The sequence below is a fragment of the Oncorhynchus masou genome, chromosome 29 (genome assembly GCF_036934945.1).
Source record: "Oncorhynchus masou masou isolate Uvic2021 chromosome 29, UVic_Omas_1.1, whole genome shotgun sequence".
Classification (NCBI taxonomy): Eukaryota; Metazoa; Chordata; class Actinopteri; order Salmoniformes; family Salmonidae; genus Oncorhynchus; species Oncorhynchus masou.
In genome coordinates, this window is record NC_088240.1 from 20,807,106 (window position 1) to 20,821,143 (window position 14,038).

At 43.3% G+C, this 14,038-nt stretch overlaps 1 protein-coding gene across 3 annotated transcripts in view; it reads left to right on the forward strand.

The window, feature by feature from the left end:
- LOC135519158 (mannosyl-oligosaccharide 1,2-alpha-mannosidase IB) overlaps positions 1 to 14,038 on the forward strand; it is a 126,425-nt gene that overhangs the window by 25,613 nt on the left and 86,774 nt on the right. For all 3 annotated transcript variants that reach the window (XM_064944236.1, XM_064944238.1, XM_064944237.1), the window contains exon 4: positions 1,793 to 2,048. In XM_064944236.1, coding sequence (XP_064800308.1) covers positions 1,793 to 2,048 — 256 coding nt within the window. The remainder of the gene's footprint in view (positions 1 to 1,792; positions 2,049 to 14,038) is intronic.

Sequence of the window (14,038 nt, forward strand, 5' to 3'; positions counted from 1 at the left end):
TAATCAGGAAGGTGGATGCGATTTCTCTTGTCTGCTGAAGGGAACAGGAACGTTAGCCGAGGCAGGCTTGATTGCTGGGGCCTGGGCTCATGTCTTTGTCATCATAATTGAGTCAGATGTTGACTCCGCCCATTAGCCCCGGGGCTGTGTAGTAATGCCGTATTATTGGTGTTTCATGTTGTCATCCTGGCCTTTCCGTCTCACTAGGAGCCGTTATAGCAAGGTGTGGGCTGAAAACACCATCTCATTACACGCTGCCGTGCCCCACACACACGTAAACACTTATGACCTCTCAGCGATTTAGTCAGTCTGCACATTATAACCCACTAAATACCATATTTTAATGCATGTTTGCGAGGGCATACTTATCGACGCGTATGACTCCAGCCCTCTGGTGGGTTAGAAATGCCAGTACAGTGTGTGTGTCTGGACTGAGTCAGTTCTAAACACACACAAACCTCATCAATGTGTAAACCCATTTCCTATCAAATAGTATGGAGACCGACATGCACATCGACATAAATGTTCTGAAGCCCGGGTTAATGTAAGTAGTGTGGTGCTGTTATTTTGGCCCTGGGTTGTGGATAGACCCACATCAGGGAACCGTAGTTTTATTTCATAACCATGAGGATCACTGTCTATGCTGGGAGCCAGTCCACTTTGAATGAATGAAGGGTAATTCATCTAAAATGCCTCTCTGTCTTGGTGAGTTAATGTCGCTTCATGTTCAATCCCATGTCTGCATTAGCCGTGTAACATTTACGGGGATACGGCCCCTGCAGAAGTCAGGGCATTCATGATTTTTGCGCTTCGCAGAGCTGTTGTGAAGGAAGATGTCAAGGAAGTGAGTGTGTTTATACAGGACCTCCCGCCCCCACCTACCGTCAACCAATAATGTCAATACGGAGCTATACGGAGCCCTCTGCATTGTTATAACATTTGGGAGGCGCATGGTGATGTGGTAAGGAGCTCAATTTGATCTCTGCATGCCACCATTGCATCATATCCTCCATATGGAGCCTCAGACCACTTTTTCGGATCAAGCATAAATAGGCTTTTAATGTTTTAATGGCCACGATGAAATGTCTTCTGTCTGCTACAGTAAGTGATCTGATCTCTGACCCCCCCGTTGTGCGGCTCTCTATTTGCCGGCCTGGGGGCTCATCATTGGTGAAGTGAGCCGTGATGGCGGATCTCATCAGAGCACGCCTCCGTATCCACCTGACCCCTTTTTTTGGCTGTGTTTCATCTCGCGCTCTCCTCTCAATTTCATGCTTTCTTTTATCGCAGTACTGCTAGAGATGTTGGCTCGCTGTCTGTTCCTGTGCCTACAGCTCAGGCTGTACTGTGTGTTTTGTCTGTGTGGCAGTTGCTCTTATGCACTTTGACTCACGGCTGGCTTTTATCTGTCCTGTTCTCTCCCTCTCTCTTACACACGCAAGTCCCCTGCTCTGTCAGGGTTTAGCCCTCCAGTTCACAGCCCGCATCTCCAGGGCCCTTACAGCTGAGAACTGGTGGAGGTGTTTTATAAGTTCTAACATATCTAGTATATTATAGAACCGCAAGAGAAAAGGGATTAAGAGGACTGTTTTTTTTGTCAAGGCTTTTGATTCCTTTATTTATTTTTCCACAGTAGGCTGAATATGGCCTTAGGGAATAAGCCTTGACATGTGGCCCAGATCTTTACTTAGTTATACAATGTTAAACCTATATTTAATATTTCAAGCTGTTTGATGTCATTTACTTCCTGGTTGTGTTGTAATCTGTGAGCTGACTTCCTGTTTCTCTTTAGGGAGGAGGCGGAGAGCCTGAGGGATAAGATCCGAGCGGACCACGAGCGGGCGTTGCAGGAAGCCAAGGAGAAGCTGAGGATGTCCCGGGACGAGCTGCGGGCTGAGATCCAGACTGAGAAGAGCAAGGTGCTGGAGGACCTGAAGAAGGAGGGGCCCAAGCCGTTACCACCGGTCCCCATGCCCAAGGTGGTGGGGGTCAACGATGGAGACCCCGGGGAGCCCGACATCAAGGAGAAACGAGACAAGATCAGAGAGGTGAGAGGGAGAAGGGTCTTGGGGTGGTAACTAAGAGTCTCTGCAACGTCGTTATCTTTTACCTGCCCCTATTTCTCAACTATGTCCTGTGTCTCGATCTGATCGTTCAGTTGCTATTTCTGAGGTGCTAAGTGGAGACAGTCAGAGCCAACCTGAGACCGCTTTCCTTTCCCCCATCCATCCATTCTCTGAGATAATTACCTTGTTTAATCCCTTTCAGAACACTTACTGCGGCACAGGGCCAGCCCATTCACTCTAAACCTGCCTTTGTCTTCCAACCTGCCTTTTGTTCCCACATAATTATCATTCAAAGTATGCTGCCATAAACTCCCAAATGAGGAGCGCTAATAGCTATACGGTGGCCACCCGATTGCTTTGTGACTGTGAGCACAAGTCATATCTCTATAGAACATGGGCCGACTGTCATCGACGATAATGTTTTAATCACGAGGATTGCTATTTGTGTCGCACTGTTGCAAAATGTTGTATTTTTTTACTTGCATGTTTTACAGTCAGGACTTGTTTAACTTGTTTAATAGAATGAAAATGAGGCACACCATCTGTCCAACCAATAACATCACTGTATACTGTACGTCCCTGCTCTGTGTTTACTTGGTAATGTAGCGAGCCACTAGCCAGGTCAGTGCCCTGTGATCACCAACAACCTATAGGGAGGACTTCGGAGACCTGGCCGTGTGGTGCCATGACAACAACCTCATTGTGAGCAAGACAAGGTAGCTGATTGTGGACTACAGGAAAAGGCGTGCTGAACAGGCCCCCTTTTAACATCGACTGGGCTGTAGTGGAGTGGGTTGAGAGTTTCATCTTCCTTGGTGTCCACATCACAAATGAACTAACATGGTCCAAACACACCAAGACAGTCGTGAAGAGGGCACAAAAACTCCTCTTCCCCCTTAGGAGACTGAAAAGATTTGGCATGGGTCCCCAGATCCTCAACTTTCTACAGCTGCACCATCGAGAGCATCCTGACTCGTTCCATCACCGCCTGGTATGGCAACTGCTCGGCATCTGACCATAAGGCGCTACAGAGGGTAGTGCAAACGGCCCAGTACATCACTCGGACCAAGCTTCCTGACATCCAGGACCTATATAATAGGCAGTGTCAGAGGAAAGCCCATAAAATTGTCAGACTCCAGTCACCCAAGACATAGTCTGTTTTCTCTTCTACCGTAAGGCAAACAGTACAGGAACACCAAGACTAGGACCAAAAGGCTCCTCAACAGCTTCTTTACCCCCAAGCTGAACAATTAATAAAATATCCACTGGATTATTTATTTTGTGTACAAGTTATCTCGATTAACCTGTACCTCTGCACATTGACCCTGTATATAGCCTCGTTATTGTTATTTTATTCTGTTACTTTTTATAATTTTTTACTTATTTTATTGGGTAAATATTTTAACTCTTCTTCTTGAACTGCAAGGTTGGTTAAGGATTTGTAAGTAACAGTTAGGTCTACACCTGTTGTATTTGGCGCATGTGACATTTTGATTTTTGATCTGTGGAGACAGAAATCACTTATGGGTTCATGTAGCTACTCCTCAAAGTAGGGTGGCGATCATGCTGTCATGTCACTGGGGTACTGCAAAATTCTGGTAACGTTCCCAAAATTCCATGGTTTTCCAGAAATTCTATTTGAATGATTCCTGGATTTCCTGCTTATTCCTCGTAATTCCAGAGATCTTCCAACCAGGATTTCTGGAGAACTGTCAACAGATTTTTTTTTTTTTTTAACCCTATGTCACTCAGCCTGTCCCTAGATATCCAACCCTCTTCAAAGTTCAGTTTCCCACCATATACCAAATCGCCACCACCATATTCATATTTCCTATAGGGACCAGAGCTGACATGCTAGACCTCCATTAGCTTGAAAAGAGTGTACTATTCCCCTCCACTTTGGTTATGAAAGGGCTGGTCATGTAGCCGATATGCTTTCGTCATGAGGAAGATTGAGGAGTCCTTTTGAGTGGAGGAAAAAGACAGTACATTTTTTTTTTTTTGGGGGGGGGGGGGGGGGGGTGTTATTTGATACAGAGGAAAATAGTGATCTTTGGTTGGTTAGGATTATAGCATTGTGGTGTTTTTAGAAAAAATAGGAAAAGTTATACTATGTTATAAATGTTATAAATGTTATTCTGCATTTATTAGAATTTGTTTGCGTGAATGATTTTGTTACCTACATTTCTAGACCATAAATTAAGAAAATTATCACAGTTGAGTGAGTGGTTATAATTTCTGCTTGTGTGTTTTAGAGCTCGACCGATTATGGGATTTTTGAATCTATTTTTAGAGTGGAATCTGCTGATGATAATTATAATAATAGCTGGAATATAAAATAAATAAAAATATCTTCTGTATGGATTGTGCTTAAAACAGCAATACAAAAATACTCAAAGCAGATTTCTTAAATTTAAGAAACATTTAATGGATTTGGAAGCTGAGCATTTTTGATATTTGGTTAACTTATTTTTGACAAATGAGGGCATTGCTGTTTTCTTATGGTCATTTGGTTTATCCCAAAAGTAGATCACACCTGTACAGTTGTGAATGAAACATGATTTATGTAAGTGGATAATAAAATGATAACAGTAGGCAAAAACAACATTCAGATTGCGGAATAATTCAAAATTATTAGGCAAGCTTTGAATTCGTGAACTAAAAAGTTAGGAGCACCACATAAAATGTAGGAGCACCAGAAAGACTAGATTTTCGAATGGAAAAACTTACTCTAGTGAAAGGACGATAAACTGCACTGATTCCAGCAAAAATAAATTCCTAGACTGAAGACTGAGCTGCTTCATGCTAGGCAGCTAGACAAGAACGACAGGACACATTTTCAATGTATTAATATTTAGCTACGTTTTCTTTGTTTGCAGCCCTGTAGCCACTGAAATATGGCAGTTGTCACTTGAAAGGAGAAACGTATCACGAAATATGCTGTTCTGCCTCTAGTGCCAAGTGTTAGTGAACGGTCCTTGCTATGTGGGATCCTTAATATCACTACCCCATTGAAGTAAGCATTTTAAAATGGTTATGTTAAGGTACGGCTTAGGTAAGGGTTAAGTGTAGGATTTAGGGAGGTGTCCCAAGGATTCCAGATGGCACTAATCCTCAAGTACTCTCATACAGCTAGTTTCCCGAGCACTTGTCATGGGAATGGAGTGGCGTAAAGTGATAACCCATACATCAAAACGTAGCTGCGATGTGCTCGTTTTGAACCTGCTGTTATTTTTGTCTCTGAAAACATATGAGTAACTGGAGGAGTAACCTTCGCAAACAGCAAATATAACACCACATTTTGCAGGCTTCACTAAAGGGCTGTAATGTTAACGTTACCACAGAGTTGAAAGTGCTTAACCAACACCCTACCATGGCACTTCATGTAACAGTACATTACATGGACAGTTCACATTTTATTGAGCTGTCAATCTTCTATATACTCAGCACTCGTAGAAACAGCACCGTCGTAACAGTTAACAGTTAACTCTCCTCTCTGACTAGTGTAACTGCATTGGGTGATCGTGTCCAGTCTTGCTGTAGCATGCCAAGGCAAATAAGATAGGGCTATGTAAAGAGCGCCCTCTTCAGCACAAATATTATCTGTCCTTTTCAGTGGATTAAATGGTGATCCAGATAATTCCCGTAAACGACTAATATCGGCCGAATATATCGGTCGGGCTCTAGTGTTATTCCCCATGGAGCTGGATACTGTGACTGTAAAGCCCAGATAAATCAATAGCTAAAGTAGGCCTTTAAAAAAAGGGGGATCTAAATGCTGCCTGTACAGAGATGTATGGGCCCATAAAGATAGCACTTAGATGGAGATGTGGAATAGCGTAGAACTGTTTCCTGAAGCATTCTGTCCTGTTCTGAAAGAACTCCCTGGGTTTACCATCGTGCTGTGTTCGGTCAGGACGTTTCGCTTTATTCATTTGTTCGTTATTTCTCATTTGCTCGTTATTTCTCAAAGTTTGTGTAAAAGAGAAACTAATCGATGTTTTTGCATTTCATGATGATTGAGCTCAGTTAGGTCTTGTGGCTAACATGAGTCCGTTTGACAGTGGTGAGTGATGGCGTGTGGGAATAACAGTGGCTGACAACATATCATCTGTTGCTGAACAACAGTGCTACAGCGTGTCTCGCGGAGTGATCTTAAAGAGAACTGCACAAAAAAGATCAGGTAAACCGCGAAGCACACAGGCATCTCCCACTCACGCAGCTGCCAAACTGAGCAGAGACAGCTGCTAAGTGGAGAGCGCACTGAACCGAGAGCGCAGTTGCACTTGGCCAAATCAATTCCAGTAATGAAATAATTACACGTTGCGACCCACCATTAACAGGTTGCGACACACACTAAGAAAGGCTGCTGTAGACCATCTACAGTAAGACTATCCAAATAACTTGTTACCCAACGTTCCTATAGATTGTTGAGAGCCATTATTTTGTTAACACTAATACAGTATATGCATTATGTTGATTCCTGCTATGAAAGTATCTGCCTTTTTCGCTGCTGGCTCTCACTCCCTCTAACCGCTGTGTGCATAGAGGAGGGAGAGATGCATTCTGAAAAGCACAAGCATATGACCGTTCTAGTTAGAGTAGAGTCACAGCTTTCTGTGAGGATGTAATATTTGTCACCTCTTAATATTGAGTTCATGGCACCAATTGTGTAGTACGGTTTTGATGCACCTGTGGAGCATACCTTTTGCAGTGAATAGGCCTACATAAAGTATGGGTAACATTGATGGGGGTAGGGGCCACGAAAAAAAACTTATCATGAGGGGCCACAGTGGCTCGTGGGGTCTGCGTATCCACATCCATAATCACACATGCAGTCAGAGCTGGCCATAGCCAATTGGGGGCCCTAAATTAAATTGAGGATTTTACCCCCCCCCCCCCCCCCCCCCCCTCAGCTGTGTGTGTGTGTGTGTGTTAGGTTCTAATTCTCAAAGTAAAAACTCAACGGACATTTCTGAAGGTTTTTAACCAAGTTTATTTTGCCCAGAGGGTCAATACAGCCGCATTCAGACAACACATGTTTCCACCACCACAAGTGTATATATTCTCCCAATTTAGGCACTCCTCCTCCTCTCCAATCCTTACATCTGTTATGGTCCGACAGGAAGATGGAGTGATAGGATAATTAACCATTGTTTCTCCCTTTTGGGGATTGGACCTGACCTCAACCCTCTGGAGGCCTAATCCTAAGACCTCCACCCGTCTCCCCTAACACATTCCAAAGCCATCTGGCTCCTACAGATAACCATTCAATTCTGATGTAAAAACCAGTCTCTTTCACTCCTTGTATACTATAATTCTGAGTATAACAATGTTCCAAGTTTAACCCATAATCTATATGTAGAGTGGGGCAAAAAAGTATTTAGTCAGCCACAGCCTCAGGACACCAGAAACAAAATTGTAGACCTGCACCAGGCTGGGAAGACTGAATCTGCAATAGGTAAGCAGCTTGGTTTGAAGAAATCAACTGTGGGAGCAATTATTAGGAAATGGAAGACATACAAGACCACTGATAATCTCCCTCGATATGGGGCTCCACGCAAGATCTCACCCCGTGGGGTCAAAATGATCACAAGAACGGTGAGCAAAAATCCCAGAACCACACGGGAGGACCTAGTGAATGACCTGCAGAGAGCTGGGACCAAAGTAGCAAAGCCTACCATCAGTAACACACTACGCCGCCAGGGACTCAAATCCTGCAGTGCCAGACGTGTGCCCCTGCTTAAGCAAGTACATGTCCAGGCCCGTTTGAAGTTTGCTAGAGAGCATTTGGATGATCCAGAAGAAGATTGGGAGAATTTCATATGGTCAGATGAAACCAAAATATAACTTTTTGGTAAAAACTCAACTCGCCGTGTTTGGAGGACAAAGAATGATGAGTTGCATCCAAAGAACACCATACTACCTACTGTGAAGCATGGGGGTGGAAACATCATGCTTTGTGGCTGTTTTTCTGCAAAGGGACCAGGACGACTGATCCGTGTAAAGGAAAGAATGAATGGGGCCATGTATCGTGAGATTTTGAGTGAAAACCTCCTTCCATCAGCAAAGGGCATTGAAGATGAAGCGTGGCTGTGTCTTTCAGCATGACAATGATGCCAAACACACCGCCCGGGAAACAAAGGAGTGGCTTCGTAAGAAGCATTTCAAGGTCCTGGAGTGGCCTCGTCAGTCTCCAGATCTCAACCCCATAGAAAATATGTGGAGGGAGTTGAACGTCCGTGTTGCCCAGCAACAGCCCCAAAACATCACTGCTCTAGAGGAGATCTGCATGGAGGAATGGGCCAAAATACCAGCAACAGTGTGTGAAAAGTCTTCACAAGGTTACAGAAAACGTTTGACCTCTTTCATTGCCAACAAAGGGTATATAACAAAGTATTGAGAAACTTTTGTTATTGACCAAATACTTATTTTCCACCATAATTTGCAAATAAATTCATAAAAAAATCATACAATGTGATTTTCTGGATTTTCTTCCCTCATTTTGTCATAGTTGAAGTGTACCTATGATGAAAATTACAGGCCTCATCTTTTTAAGTGGGAGAACTTGCACAATTGGTGGCTGACTAAATACTTTTTGCCCCATTGTGTATATATATAAAAAATGTAATAATTTCTTAAAAGTAATTTCCTTTAATTGTACACATGTCATGGAACAGAGAAATGTTGCATTTTTTAAAATAAGTTTGCTGCAATTCTACACATTTTGCCATGAAGATGTGGAAATGGTATAACTCATTTAATTATATTTTGCAATGGGCCAGAGAGGGAAATGTGCAGTTTCACAATTCATTTCCTGCAGTTCTAAACATTTTGTCATATGGTGGAGAAAAATGTTTGTGCAGTTTTATATGATGTCTGATGAACAATGGGGACGATTATTTGACCATGGCACGTTTAGTCTAGCAGCCAGCTATCTTAACAATCTAAAACATGTTAGCTTACATGGGCTAATTAAGTGACTCTGACTGACCTGACAAGAGAAACTGCTGATGTACAACCAAATTTCAAAATTGCACCTTGTGTATTTTACTATTCTAACTCAAAAATAAGTTTGGGGGGGGGGTGCAGGGTTTGATCCGAGGGCCTACAAAAGGGTCCAGGCCGCTAGTTGCCTATCCCTCGTCCACATCAAGTAGCCTCGGCCTTGCGCTGAAATATTTTTGTAGGACGTCTGCCATGTAGGCTAGTTAGCAATCGAGTTAAGTGTTTTGCGTTTCCAGGTGGTGAATAATATAGGCCAATATGCACAAAGATTCTCTGAAGAGCCAAAAGGAAGTCTGATAATTCTAGATCTTATTTTGACATGTTGCACATCCAAATATCTTATGCATTTCCTGGAAATGTTATTTGAAATAGCTTAGACCAACTTTTTAAATCCTAGGCTACCATCTCAGTTGTCTTGCTTGGCACTTTTTTTTTGTCTAGAGCACTGCCGCTAATGGGAAGTAACTGTCGATAAAAAAAAAATGTTTTGTTGTTGTATTTATCTAGAAAAATAGTTACATTTAATGCGTTATGACTTTTTGCGTGTGTCCATGAATATCACTCGTCTCCTCTAGGGCATCGTAAAGCTCTCTCGCTCTCTGAAGCTTCCTTCCAGCATGGCCATCTGCCATACACTCATTCTAACACTGTGTAACGACTCTTATTTCTCATAGGGTTTACATCCAAAGCTATAGTCTAGTTCAACTGATATGTATCTATTTTTTTTAAGGATGAACCTTCCTCTTCACCATTTGATACTATTTGTGAAACTGTGAAATAAGTATCTAGAGAGTAAATGAGAAAATAAGATCCATTGGCCACAGCACTATGCTATAGGCCCCTTTCCACATCTAACACGACTCATCTCAGAGAGCCAATCTAGGTTTCTAATCTGTGTGATACACACTGTCGTAAGCTATGCCCATCCAATACAGCCCTATATCCCCGGAAGAGAAACACTACCCGGTGACCAGAATCCATGATTCATGAGAATTTAGACCTCTATATATTATGTATAGATGTCGTGGATCTATATTTGAACAGTATCCTCTCTGCTCGAATACACCTCTGTATATGTATGAGTTGGTAAGTAGGGCTGGCCGTATAATCATGTAACTGACAGTTATAGATGACTACCATCATGAAAACTTATTTAAAATAAAATAACTTTTTTAAATAACATCAATACATTTTTGGGGGGAACGAACAGCTGAATGAAGGTGGGCAGGCCGGGCATTCTTGCTTTTGAGTCCGATTCTCCTGTAACATAGACTGTTCCTTGTTTTTTTTTTTCCGAATTCAAACCGTTATTACGGTGGCAGTGGTCGCTTGACCGCCACTGCCCTATCGGTAAGTGTGGATGTGTTTTGCAACATGATTCCATGACTGTTTTGCTGTCGTTTAGCACTTCTCTTAAATGGAAAGATGGTGAAAAGGGATGTGGTGAAAAGACATGTCTGTATTCCAGGCAAACCACAGCAGCTAAATGTTAAGTATAGGCCTAACGAGTAGCATGGTGATGGGCCGATGAGTGTGACGGAGAAACTTGAAGAGGACAAGAAAGACCCACAATGCCACTCACCTCAGGACTGTTTCCACAGTAGCTCATATCAGTGTTGTCTCTGATGTTTGAACTATGCACCGATATGACATTTATGGCCGATACCGATAAGTTCCTTGCAAAAAAACAACCCGATACCGATATTTAACATTTTAGCAGCCTTTTTAAGCATTCTAGTACAGTTAAATAGTTGAAGCGCACACACACACTGCCAATAAAGTTATTTTGTTGGTGTTTACCTATGTCCCCATTACCAGTAAAACATAATAAAAACATTTATTTCACTTACTTGCTGTGCTATTTCGTTCATTTGTTCAACCAGGATTTCATGTGCACTCAGTGTGCCCGGTCACTGTGTCCGTTTCCATCTTGTCCAGCTGTGCCTGTAACGTTTCACGTAAACCCTGTTTCTTGTCTGCATTGAAGTACCTTGCATCGAGCATGGTGGCGACACAGTATCAAATCAAATTTATTTATATAGCCCTTCGTACATCAGCTGATATCTCAAAGTGCTTGACAGAAACCCAGCCTAAAACCCCAAACAGCAAGCAATGCAGGTGTTGAGGCACGTTGGCTAGGAAAAACTCCCTAGAAAGGCCAAAACCTAGGAAGAAACCTAGAGAGGAAGCAGGCTATGAGGGGTGGCCAGTCCCCTTCTGGCTGTGCCAGGTGGAGATTATAACAGAACATGGCCAAGATGTTCAAATGTTCATAAATTACCAGCATGATCAAATAATAGGTCTGGGACAGGTAGCACATCCAGTGAACAGGTCAGGATTCCATAGCCGCAGGCAGAACAGTTGAAACTGGAACAGCAGCACGGCCAGGTGGACGAGGGACAGCAAGGAGTCATCATGCCAGGAAGTCCTGAGGCATGGTCCTAGGGCTCAGGTCCTCCAAGAAAGAAAGGGAGAATTAGAGAGAGCATAATTAAATTCACAGGACACCGGATAAGACAGGAGAAGTACTCCAGATATAACAGACTGACCCTAGCCCCCCGACACATAAACTACTGCAGCATAAATACTGGAGGCTGAGACAGGAGGGGTCAGGAGACACTGGCCCCATCCGATGATACCCCCGGACATGGCCAAACAGGCTGGATATAACCCCACCCACTTTGCCAAAGCACAGCCCCCACACCAATAGAGGGATAAAAAAAAAACTTCAACCACCAACTTACCATCCTGAGACAAGGCCGAGTATAGCCCACAAATATCTCCGCCACGGCACAACCCAAGGGGGGGCGCCAACCCAGACAGGAAGATCACATCAGTGACTCAACCCACTCAAGTGACGCACCCCTCCTAGGGACGGCATGAAAGAGCACCAGTAAGCCAGTGACTCAGCCCCTGTAATAGGGTTAGAGGCAGAGAATCCCAGTGGAGAGAGGGGAACCGGCCAGGCAGAGACGGCAAGGGCAGTTCGTTGCTACAGAGCCTTTCCGTTCACCTTCACACTCAATCATATGACCCGCTGAAGAGATCAGTCTTCAGTAAAGAGGCTCAGAGAGAATACCACCGAATTGCTTGTTCACAGCCTCTAGTCAAGTACTTTTCCAAGTTAACCCGATGTTCTGTGTCAGCATTTTTGTTCAGCAGGATTTTCAATGTCATGACAGGGTATCGCGTCTGCTGCAGACACAGTTGAGCTTATTTCTCAAGTCAGTTGTTCGAATGGAGCTAGGAGTGTTCATGTTTCAAACATGTTCTCAATGCCACTGAAATGGCAGCAGCAGTATGAGAAGACCCAGCACATTCTTGAGCATGCAGTACTGCTTTCCTCAGTAGGAAATCCTCGTGGACCCACTGTGCTGTCAGGCTCCTAATAGTCATGGGGCTGACATCGCTGGTCCAAATGTCAGTCGGGAAGCAGTGATGCAGTGATGCATCATGGATTTGAGTTTCAACAATACTGTGTAACTCCGGTAAGGCAGCAGCTGAAAAATGGCGCTTAATTGGTAGTGATGCTCGACCAGTCGGCGAAAGCCAACATCATCACTGCACCTGTACATAGCCCATCTGTAAACAGCCCATCTATCTACCTACCTCATCCCCATACTGGTATTTATTTATTTTGCTCCTTTGCACCCCAGTATCTCTACCTGCACATTGGCAGAAGATTAATCTACTATTCCAGTGTTTAATTGCTATATTGTAATTACTTCACCTCCATGGCCTATTTATTTCCTTAACTTACCTCATTTGCACTCACTGTATATAGACTTTTTGTTTTACTGTATTATTGACTGTATGTTTTGTTTATTCCATGTGTAACTGTGTTGTATGTGTCGAATTGCTACGCTTTATCTTGGCCAGGTCGCAGTTGCAAATGAGAACTTGTTCTCAACTAGTCTACCTGGTTAAATAAAGGTGAAATAAAAATAATCATCCACGACAGAGAATGGTTGATTGTCAAGGGCAATGAATTATATAGGTATTCACGCCAGCTCTGACATTAGTTTTGCTCATCGGCGTTAAACTAGACATTGGGCCGATGCCAATGTTGGCATTTTTAGATAATATCTAAAAATATCTAAAAATGGAAAATAATTGATCCTTCATGGATAGCAAGAAGAGGGGTAGAAATTGAGAGGTTTTGTCTTAGTTTCACATGTTTACTGGTTAATTTCTGCTGCCACATAAAATGTGATGTTCTCCCCATTGTATAGTATTTCTACTTCCCTGACCCGGGCAATCTCATCATTACGATGTAATATTCCATTTTAGTATCCTTCCAACTCAATCAGCTGTACTTGGAAATGGATTGTGATGTCCATTCCCTCTCTGTGTATGCATGCCTTTTGAAACTCTCAATGACAGGAGAACTCTCCAGTTCTGTGATTTGAACTATAGGCTTGTCAGGGAGCGTCTGTAAACGGACAGCCTGTATATCCGTGGTCCTCACCCTTCCGTTAGGGACCGACTTAGCAGGGAGGTGGAGTGTCTTTGTTCACTGTTGGCACGGCTCTCTGGGATCGATAGAGGTTGGGGTTTTGCCTGGGATACTGGGAGCCCTGGGGGGAGAGGACTGGGGAGCACAGGGACCAGTTCAGTGCTTGTTGTGCTTCCACATTAATTCATTGTGACTGGGTCTGAATCCACGATGAGTGTTCTAGGTGGCTAGATAGGTGTGAGAGCACCATATGTTACAATGGAGTAGCAGCTGTATTATCCTCTTTATTTGTTAGGCCCCTTAAACAGCTCTTAGCTTCAGGTCCTATCTGAGCTACTTTACTGTCTCCTTTTTAAAATCAATTTGTCACCCTGGGTGTCATGAATGTATTTACAGTGGAGCGCAGATCTGTCACATTTTCACTGCCATTGTGTATCTTGTGAAGGGCTGTCCTTTAGAGCAGATAGGATCTGTTCGAGGGGGGAGGATGGAGGGAGGTTTTTAAATC